Genomic DNA, 10801 nt, shown 5'->3' on the forward strand with positions numbered 1-10801 from the left:
GCACTACCCCAGGCCAGTGTCGAGGATCAGCAAACACTGGCATGTCTCAACCAATGTGATACTAGGTCTTCTGATTCCCAGTATGCAGCGCCGACCCTGATCCTAACTATGTAGGGATGGTATTCTCAGAAACAGTCTAGGCTGGGGGGGGGGGGGGGGGGGAAGAAGCCCGAGGCCGCACTGCATCCTGGGACTTGTAGTTTCTCATGCTGGGTTAGGGTTTGGGCGATTTTAGAAGTTGTTCCTGTCTCTCATTTGCGGGTACGCCTGGAAGCTGGAGACTCTCTGCAGAAGAAAGATCGAAAGGTGGGAGTGCGGTTTCTATGCTAATAAGATCGTGTTTTTTAGGAAGCAACATCCTTGTGAGAAGTTACAGTGTGTATTTGAAGAGCTTCTCAACTGCTGGCGCAATCGGCTGGCCTCATTTCCTCTCTTTCCGGTACCTGTTCGGTGTTTTCCGAAAATTGCCCCTCCCCTCCGTCCCTTCCCATCCCTGAAGTTGCTCAGCGCTTTTTGATTCAGAGATCATTCACAGCAATTCAGGCCTGTGGAGCCGGCACTGAATTCTGAGACCATCTTTGTTACTCCTTGTCCCCTCTGCCCCTGCACCCTTTCTTGCTATCTCTCGACCCACCTATCCTTTTTACTTGCTTTTCTGTGGTTAACATCAGGCACCCTTCCAGGAAGGCTGAAAGAGCTGAAATTCACCCTTTTTAGAGAACCGTTACACGTAGGAAAAGTAGGGCCAAAAAGCTCACCATCGCAAGTTACTCAACTAAGCACTGTCGTGCCATAAAGGGAAACAGATACAGATGATCCAAAGCTTGTGGACCTGAATAATGAGTTTTGTCTGGAAGATATTTTTAGTTGATTTGGCAGGTAAGCTGTATTGCTTTTTACCGAAAGACTTTCTTTTTAATTTTTAATTTTTATTTTTAATATATTTTATTGATTATGCTATTACAGTTGTCCCATTTCCCCCCTTCTCTCCCCTCCACCCTGTCCGAAAGACTTTCCTGGGTTAATTTATCAAAGTCTTTGCAAAAACTGTTAAAACTTTTTTGGTTGTAATGGTACTCAGAGTTTGGAGGGGAGGAGACGCAATGGCGTGAGAAGAGGAGGCTGTGGGCCCATTTTCAGACTTTTTATTCTTTACGTCTAAAGTGTCTTTTTCTCTTCTATCTTGCCCTTTTTTTGCCCTTTTTCGCTTGCTACATTATCACCCTATAAAGGATGATAGTAATCTAGAGAATGATAAAATTTTCCAGGTGATGATACTGAAGCTAGCTAAAGCCAGACTTAAGGTTAGAATCTAGGGTAAGACTTTTTTCTTTTGTGCAAAATTTTATTTTATTTAAAAATATTATTTATGTAATCAATGTACATGTTTATTACAAAAATGCAGAAATTGCAGATAAGTTTGTTTTTTCCATGACCTTTTACACAGACCATGCACTTGATTGTTCTGTTGTGTAGCCTGTGTTGTTGACAGAAGCCACTGTCAGGATAGAATATGGAGAGAGAGAATGGTTTCCTATAGGCAAAGGTGTCAGACACGGGTGCATTCTGTCTCCCTATTAGTTTAATCCTTATGCAGAACATATTATATGAAAATGTGGGCTAGACCCAGAGGAAGGAGGAGTGAAAATTGGTAAAAGAAATATCAGTAACTTAAGATATGCAGATGACACCATCTTACTGGCAGAAAAGTAGCAGCTATTTGAAATGACTTTTGTTAATGGTGAAAAAAGAAAGTGCCAGAGTTGGACTGCATTTGAACATCAAGAAGAAAAAAAATACACAACTTAGACCACAAAAATACTGAAATTGTTAAAGATTTACCTTGGTTCTCTCATCAGTTCAAATGGAGACTGCAATCAAGAAATCAAGACAAGGCTAAGACTTGAAAGGGCAGCAATGGAAGAATTTTGCAAGATGGCCAAGAGCAAAGATGTGTGATTAGAGACCAAGGCCAGGACCATCCACACCCTCGTAGTCTCCTATGTACAGATGTGAAGTTGGACAGTGAAGATGGCTGACAGGAAAAAAATTGTTTGGTTTGAAATATGGTGTTGGAGGAGATCTCTATGAATATCCAGAGTTGCCAAAAAGATGAACAAGTGTGTCTGAGAAAAAATTAAGCCTGAAACATTGCTGGAGGCAATGGACAAAACTGAAGCTGTCCTACTTTTGGGCACATCATGAAAAGATATGGTTCTCTGAAAAAGATAATAATGCTGGGAAAAATAGAAGGTGGCAGGAAAAGAGGAAGACCAAATATGAAATGGATTGATTCCATAAAAGAAGCCATAGGCATGAGTCTACAGGAGCTGAGCAGGGCTGTTGAGGACAGGACATTGTGGATGTCACTTATTCATGGGATTGCCAGGAGTCAGAACTGCCTCAACAGCATGTAACACACTATATATATGGTTCTGCATACTATTCACTTTCCAACTCAACAAATCTCAAAAACCCAAACTTCTGTAACCAAAATCTCCATGTACCATGATTCACTTAAGTATTTCCTTAATGTTGGCTATTTACCTTATTTCCATTTCTAAATCATTTTAAGTAATGCTGAGTTCAGTATCTCTGAAGACATCTTCAACCATGTTTCTGATTTGTTTGGAATATGAACATTTAAAAAATGTTGAGAACTTATTGACAGATTTTTTTCTAGAAAGAATCTCCTAGTATATGCTTTAAAGCAGTAATATATAAAGAAGTTTTTATGGTTCTTAGCAATATACTAACTTTATCAAAATCTTTTTTTTTTCCATCATGCCATTCTGCCCTTTTGGTCACTTTAAAGGATGGAAAGGGGTTGGTGGATGGGGAGGAAAGATAGGTAAAAAACAAAAATTACATACAGTAATAAGAGCCATATAGTCTACAAGTAGCACCCATTTTCGATTTTTCTATCATCCATTTTTAAAGGGAATCTCTCAGGTGATATCAACAAGGAATCAAGTTTAATTTTTAAACAACCTTGGTATCATTCTAAAACCCCATTCAAGTAGCTTACATTCAACAAATGTTTCTAAAGTACTAGACTTGGGAAATCTATTTAACAATGCATAACAATTCCCTATAATTTTATAGCACAGTTTTCAGACGTGATTTCATTTTAGCTATTTAGAAAACTTGAGTAGACCAAATGTTATTTTTATTTGCTGACTGTATCTATAGGAGAAAATTAAGCTTAACAGAAGATAAAAATGCAGGTTTTCTCAGCACATTGTTGATATAATCAAATGAGAAGGCCATTAGACTGAGATGACTTGGATACTTGGTAACCTAGTAAGCAAACCAAAACCTAAGCCAGAATCAATTCCTACAAATACCTCAAGGATAAGAACAACAAATAACAAGCAGCCAACTAGGTTTTCCCAAGGTAGTACAACCACTTAAATTATAGCCAATAAAACAGTTTCTTTGCTTTTCCCGTATATCTTTGTTATAAAAAGAAGTGCTTTTTATAAAGCACTAAAGTGCACCTTGCACTTTAGCTCCCATCAGTTGAACACTCTTAACTATTTCCAGTTTGGTGCTGCCTGATTTGAATAATTTTTTGCTCAATAACCTAAAATTTATTAGTATGCTTCAGTTTATTTTTAACAATATTAAACAAAAACACTACACAAAAAAGTTCAATATAAGTAGTATAATTTGATCCTTCTGGGTACCCAGAAAAAAGTAGACAGAATTTGGAGTTGCTAAGGTGATACTATTTTACTGTTCTTCTCTGATGCAAATAACAAAAGTGCTTTTACCATTTGGGTGCTCATTCTCCAAGACTAAGGTGAATACGAGGTCTTTAGACATTTTAAGGCCAAATTAATCATGTTGTGGTATGGGTTTCTGTAGCATTTTGTGAATTGCTATATTTTAATTATATTACAGGATTATTTATAGGTGTTTCCCCCACTGTGTGAGCACTGTAGATTGCCGATTATATCCAGTATCTTTATATGTTCTGCTTCTATCTTAATCTTGACGATAGATGCTTAATCCCATTTTAACAAGAGGTGAACAAGTGTATATGAATGTGAGTGATTCCCCGAGACAAATTTAACAAGTATCAACGTTCTGTGAACAAGTTCCATTTATTTTATGACAACCCACTGGTTGCTTTAAATTGTCATTCATTTCTGTTTAAATCGTATAAAGTATTATTCCTCGGTGCCAACGGGCTAGAATCATTTTCCGCAAAGAAAATAGTTGTTTGGGCCTAGAAAATGATGCCCATGAGAAAGATTTAACCCTGGCTTTCATGGTTTGCCCTTCGCGTATGGCTTTCCCGTGATTCCTTTCACACTGTGAACGCAGAGCCAGAATACCGGACCTGCAAGCCCCACGCGAGGGCTGGGCTTTTAGCGCATTGCGAGAACTACCGACGGGGAACGCAAGCGACCGGAGTGAAGGTTGCCGGCGGGCCGCAAATTCTGTGCACGTGCGGCGGCCAATCCTAACCCGTGGCCCTTAGGGCGCGGGGCGTGCGCGATTTAGCCCGGCTGGCCTTAAGGGTTTCGGGCGGCCACTGCAGAGCCTTGGGTCGCCACTTCGCACGTGCGGAATGTTGCTTCTGGCGTCTGGCGGCCTGCTGACGGCTGGACCGGGACTGGGAGGAAAGAGGGCGGTGTTGTGGGCGGCCACCGCGCTCAGGGGCCCCAGCGCAGCTGTCTCTCGGGCAGCCTCCGACACTCCCACGGGCCTGAACGGCGGTAGGAGCGCAGGGTGCCGGGAACCGTGCCACTTTTCCGGCGTCCCGTGCCTTCGCAGGTCGGCCTTTGGAGGGCGTACGGGCCAGAGTAAGGGTGGGTGGTGAACACAGCGTCCGACCTAGGGAGGCCCCGCTCTTCAGCAGCTTCTCCCCACGCCTGCGGTGGGCTGTAGTGCGGAAGGAGCCCTCTGCGGGGTTGACGGGAGTAACAGGCCTTGCCTCGGGAACAGCTCTTGGTCGCGTGGGGCGTGGCGCCGGCGAGTTTAGGATCATCCTTTGGAAAGTGGTTATTCTTTGGGTGGTACCACGGCAATTTACAGGGTGTTGCAATGAATACAGCGGATTTGTGGAGACTTCCCGGTATTTTCTCCTGCTCTGTAGCAGAAGCTCGGAAGGGTTATTGCAACAGAAGTGTATGCACCACCTGAGCCCGAATTAAGAACTTGGATAACCTGAGTTCTATTTTTTATTGGGTGGTTCTATATTTAAGAATTCTTTTGCCTTCTGGACAAAGGGATGGAGACGTTAATTTTCTCATTTTAATCTCAAATTGTCTTCTCATCCTGTCCTGTAAAATATCAGGATTGAAACTTAGAAGAAATACCTAACTTAGGAATTCCAATTTAATACTTCAGCAGAAAGTAATTAGGCATATCTTACGAAGTGTGTGTGCTGTAAAATTCATTTTCAGACATTTGCGGACTCTTGGTCCCGTGAAATTTGATGTTGGATTTTAAGTAAAATATTTTTCTTAAAAGGAACAAGGGATGAAAGGATGGATACAAGGCCTTCAGGGAAAGAAGTTGCTCTTATTTTTTTTGTACTGTAGTATAGTATATTTTAGAAGTATTAAAAATGGTCTGCACTTTACACAGTCTGATGTGTTTTGTTTACATCATGTTAAGATTAGTTTTTGAAGAGCAAGTGCATGTAAATCTTTGATAATCAAATGAGAGTGATGTTCTCACTAACAGTTTAATAGAAGAAACTATTCCAGTAAACATTTTATGTGCTCAAAGTCACACTATTTAAAAAGCTTGAAGCAGGGATGCAAACCTAGGTGTTCAAACTCCAACTCAGTATGTGTCTAGTTATGACTGATATTAAGGAAAGACATTCTATTAGCCAGTCTGATTTCTTTAGCTCTGTAGATCATTTGGAAGAATTCCTTATTTCACCTCTTGTGACAAGTTCTCTTTTCATTATCTTAATTTTTTTAATGTAAAAGTTGGTCTAAGTGCAATTTATTATGTACTTACATAGGTCTCTGTTTCAATAGATACCTCTTCGTTGGGAAAGATGTGTTCGAGGCTTACGTACAGAAGTTGAAAAATCAGAAGATGGAAGGCTGATTTATACTGGGAATCTGGCCCGAACAGTATTTGGTGGGTAGTCAGAAATGAGGATGTTTTCTTTTTTTTCCTTTCAATTGTTAAAAAAGAAAATACTCTTAGCTTGTGTTACTTGACTACTTCTTAATTACAAGACATAAGGAAAAACTAGATTTTAATTTTTTTCTCGTGGCCTTCTGATAAAAGATTTAGAGGTTGAGACCTTTGCATTTTTAGATTTAAAATAGATTTTTTGAAGTCTATTATGACTTTGTGACCTTATGCCTGGGTGTTAAAGCTTCCTTCCTTTGGTCACCTTTTGGGATGTTTAACAACAAAATACAACCAAAAGTGTATATTTGTATAATCTTTGAATATACAGAGAAAAAATGGAAGAATACCTCTGAAGAGTAGTTATTTAGGGGAAAAAGACAGTTATATGCTTTTAAAATTTGGCAGCTATACTTTCTTTTACATTTTTTGAGGTCATCTTTCAACAAACATGTTTTTAGTGGCTTTTCCAGGTAGTATAAAGTTATGAAGAAGAAAAAGACAGTGCCAAATTGCTGCATCTTTCCTTAGATCCTAATTTAGGTTTTAGTATGGAACAATTTAGTAAAAAAGTTTAAGAGAACTTAAGTATGCCATTATAATCTTTAAAAAATATAGAGCCTGAACTATCTGGAGGATTATTTTATAACCAAGTTCACTATAAGTTTTCAGCACCCACATGTGTATTTGTGTTTTTGATCATGCTGATATCTACCAATTATCTAAAATTTACTCTGGAAATTTGTAAGTTCTCAAGTGTGTGACATTAAAATAGAGTATATTTAAAATACAGTTTTAGCTATTTAAAACTTTTTAGGAACAAAGGCTAATTATCATCACTATGGAGTGGCATTGTGAAGTTAAAGCAACAATCAATTTTGAATGGTTAGAACTTTCTTCAGAAGCCTGTGTCACATCTCTGGCCTGGGATACCTGGATTGATGCCACCGAGCTGCATTAACAGTGATCCTCATCATACCCTTCCTTCTGAATACAGACACTGTTCCTTCAAATGCAGGGAAGGCTTATCAATTAATTTATCTAATGTTCCCACTTGACTCCATTCTAGAGAAAAGAATATTAATAGGAATTAATGTTGGTGTGGGTAGGATGTAATATTTGCGGAAGCACAGCTGTACGGGGTATTCAAAGTTCTAGAATTGTAACTTGTAGAGGAATTTAATGTTTGACTTCTTTCAGTATTATAATAGAAAGTCACTCCGTATACTTTTCAGGGATTAATATTTTTATGTAGAAACTGAGAGGCAAATGTAAAACTAAGTGAGAAACATTAGAATATATCTAGAGGTACCATTCCTGGAGGTTCTTGAAACTGCCAAATGGATCCTAGTTTAAAGACATTTGAAGAGCCTTTTAGTTGATAGTTTTTGTTAATTTAGCAACAAATAATTACTGATGTCACAATATTCTTATTCTCATTTTAAGATAAGCTTATGAGACTTTTAAACATGAAAAAGTGTGAAAGAAGGACATCCCAGGCATCAAAGTAGTATGAGAAAATATAGGAAGATGGGAAAGTCTAAATAAATATTTACAATTACTTCAATCCAGGTAAAATACAGGTGTGTATTAGTTTCCTAGAGCTCTTCTAATAAATTTGCGCAAACTTGGTGGCTTAAAACAATAGAAATTTATTCTCCCAGTTTCCAAGGCTAGAAGTCTGAAGTCCAGGTGTTGGCAGGACCATGCTTTGTCTGAAGGCTCTAGGGAATAATTCTTCCTTACCTTTTCCAGCTTCTGGTAGCTCCCTTTTGTGTTCCCTTGCTTTGTGGCTGTATTACTCAACTCTGTGTTCTACTTACACGACCTTCTCTGTGTCTCTTTGTCCTACTCAATCCTTATAGGGGTACTCTCGTTGGATTTAGGGCCCACCCTAATCCAGTATGATCTCATCTCAGTATTTATCTGCACAGACTGCATTTCCAAATAAGTTCACATTCTGAGGTTCAGGATAGACATAAATTTCAGGGGGATGCTATTTGGCCCACTGCAATATGACAAAAGTAATGTGTAAAAAAGAGGTAGTTGGGAGTGCAGAGGAGGCTTTTGATATAGGAGGCAGCTTGGTCCACAATGTATCCCATGTGTCCCAGCGTCATGGCAACTACTGTGGGAGGAAGGAATTATTTTTAAATTACTGATGCAAGATAAGCCCTCAACCAATAGCAGTGTGTGAGAGTATCTGCTTTGTTATGGCCTCACCAGTAGAGTATGTTGTTAAACTTCTGGTTTTTGCCAGTTTGGGGAAAAATGGTATCTCATTGTGGTTTTTATTGCATGTTTTATATGATTGAGGTTTAGCATCAATTGATCTGTTTAAGGACCGTGTGCATTTTTGTTTCAATGAACTGTCTGCTTATATTTCTTCCATGTTTGTATACAGCATTTTTGGTTTTTTCCTTCTGATATGCTAGAAACCTTTTATATATTGGGAATTTTAACTCTGATATAAATTGCAATTTTTTTTCATTTGTCTCTTTACTTTGTTTATGGTATTCATATCTATGTACTATTTTTAATCAGATTTCTCAGTCTTACCCCCCATTGGTTTAGTATTTTGAGTCATAATTAGAAAGGTTTTCTTATTCTCAGATTATAAAGGACTTTATGGATGTTCTCACACCTCTAATTTTATTTTTTACATTTCAATCTTTGAGTTATTTGGAATTTTCCTGTTATATGGTTTGAGGGATGGATTGAATTTTGTTTTTCTGTGTGGCTATCCAGTTGTTCCAACACCACTTTTGCCTACTTATTTAGATTAATTTTTATCCTATACTAAATCTCCATATACGATGAGGTTTATTTCTAGATTATTCATTTTGTTCCGTTGATCTGTCTGCTTTTTTATGCTCTAGTACCATGCTATTTTAATTACAGCTTTATGCGTTAGTATCTAATACCCTCTCATTTATGCTGCTTTTGTATTTCCAAATTAACTGTATAATCAATTTGTTTAAGATCTCAACTTGTCTATTTTCTAAACAGATGGTATTTTTATTGGGATCATGTTGAAAGTATACATGCAAACTAAGAAATTTACATTTAAAGTCATTTGTTTACTTATTGTAGTAAAATGCCTAAAAAATTTATCACTTTAACAATTTTTAAGTAAACAGTTCATAAGTCATTGATTTTGAATCTTTCTAATATAAGTTGAATACTTTTTCCATATATTTCTTACCCACTGGTGTTATTTTTATTTTTATTTTTAATTTTTTTTGTAATTTGTTGTTTTAATTCTGGGCACATGGCTTGATAAAGTTAGCCCAGATTTGAAGATTTTTCTATTAGATTTGTGGAAGTACTTATTAATACAGTTTTACTTGATAATATTCTGACTGAATTAGCTTTTATGGTGTTCATAAGGACGTTTGAGTAATATTAAATCTTTTATTGTGGAACAGAGGTAGAGGCCAGTGAACCCTAAAGGAATTCTCATTTGGAGAGGCAATGCATTGTAATGGCCAACAGCCTGGACTTGAGTCACATGGCCTGGATTTGAATCCCAGCACTGCCACTTAGTAACTCTGTGACATTGAGCAAGTGCCTCATTTTTCATGTATCCTGAATTACCTCATGATAATAATTTTGCACCTATGTTATAGTGTTTTCTATAGATTTCATGAATAAAATATCTAAAGTGTTTAAAACAGAGCCTGGGATATACATATAACACTTATATGTGTTTTGATTTTGTTATAGTTTTAATGATGGTATAGTAAGAACAAAGGTTATAACACTTATATGTGTTTTGATTTTGTTATAGTTTTAATGATGGTATAGTAAGAACAAAGTTGGAAAACTAATTGAATAGATTGATTATGAAAAGTATTAATTCTCTCCCCCTTTTTTTCCCATTCAGGTGTGAAATGTTTCTCTTATTCTACAAGTGTGATCAGCCTTGCCTTTCTACCATACATTTTTGCACAAAATAATATTGTATTTGGAAGTCTGCCTTTGCAAATCTTATTTTATGGCATCATAGGAAGCTTTACAGTGATCACTCCAGTACTGCTTCACTTTGTTACAAAAGGCTATGTCATTCGGTTGTACCATGAGGCCACAACAGACACTTATAAAGCCATTACTTACAATGTTGTGCTTTCAGAAACAAGTACAGTGTTTCATCAGAGTGACGTGAAGATTCCTAATAGTGCACATGTATTTACCACATTTTATGCTAAAACAAAATCACTGTTAGTTAATCCAAGTCTCTTTCCAAATCCCAAAGACTATGACCATCTTATGGGTTATGACAAACCATTCACTTTTGATATGGAAGAAATCAGTGAAAAGAAACAGCTTAAAGATGAGAAATGAGTCTACTGTTTTTATATTTGTGCTTTAAATGTGATTTAGTTTTCCACGTGTAATAAAATTGTCTTTTCTGTTTTCTGTTAGTGACTGATTGTTAAAAATAATTTGAAACTGTAGCAAACAACTTTTAATTAATTTTCAGAGAATTATATTCCTTTATAATAACAAGCTATGTGAAAACAGTATAATATCACACCACTTATGTTTTTAAAAAGGTGTGGAAATGCATGTACATTTTGGCATATGCATAGGTAATTGAATCGAGTGGTTGCCTTCAGCTGGGGATCAGATGTCAGACCTGTAAGGGGTAGTTATTTTTCCTTTGTGTGGAGATCAGATATCAAGGAAATAG

At 37.3% G+C, this 10801-nt stretch overlaps 1 protein-coding gene and 1 long non-coding RNA gene across 2 annotated transcripts; both read left to right on the plus strand.

Annotated features, from left to right (window-relative positions):
• The first annotated feature begins 215 nt into the window (after positions 1 to 215).
• On the plus strand, positions 216 to 2037 carry LOC118501685. The gene is made up of 2 exons (XR_004904319.1): positions 216 to 306; positions 1860 to 2037. It is a non-coding gene; the product is annotated as an uncharacterized LOC118501685 (long non-coding RNA).
• A 1901-nt stretch (positions 2038 to 3938) lies between these two features.
• Positions 3939 to 10532, plus strand: TMEM70 (transmembrane protein 70). The gene is given in 4 exon segments (XM_028518884.2): positions 3939 to 4739; positions 4742 to 4785; positions 6006 to 6111; positions 9995 to 10532. Coding segments are annotated over 4 exon segments (768 nt in total). The 5' UTR covers positions 3939 to 4579; the 3' UTR covers positions 10453 to 10532.
• The last annotated feature ends 269 nt before the right edge of the window (positions 10533 to 10801 follow it).

This window comes from Phyllostomus discolor, chromosome 7 (genome assembly GCF_004126475.2).
Source record: "Phyllostomus discolor isolate MPI-MPIP mPhyDis1 chromosome 7, mPhyDis1.pri.v3, whole genome shotgun sequence".
NCBI lineage: Eukaryota > Metazoa > Chordata > Mammalia > Chiroptera > Phyllostomidae > Phyllostomus > Phyllostomus discolor.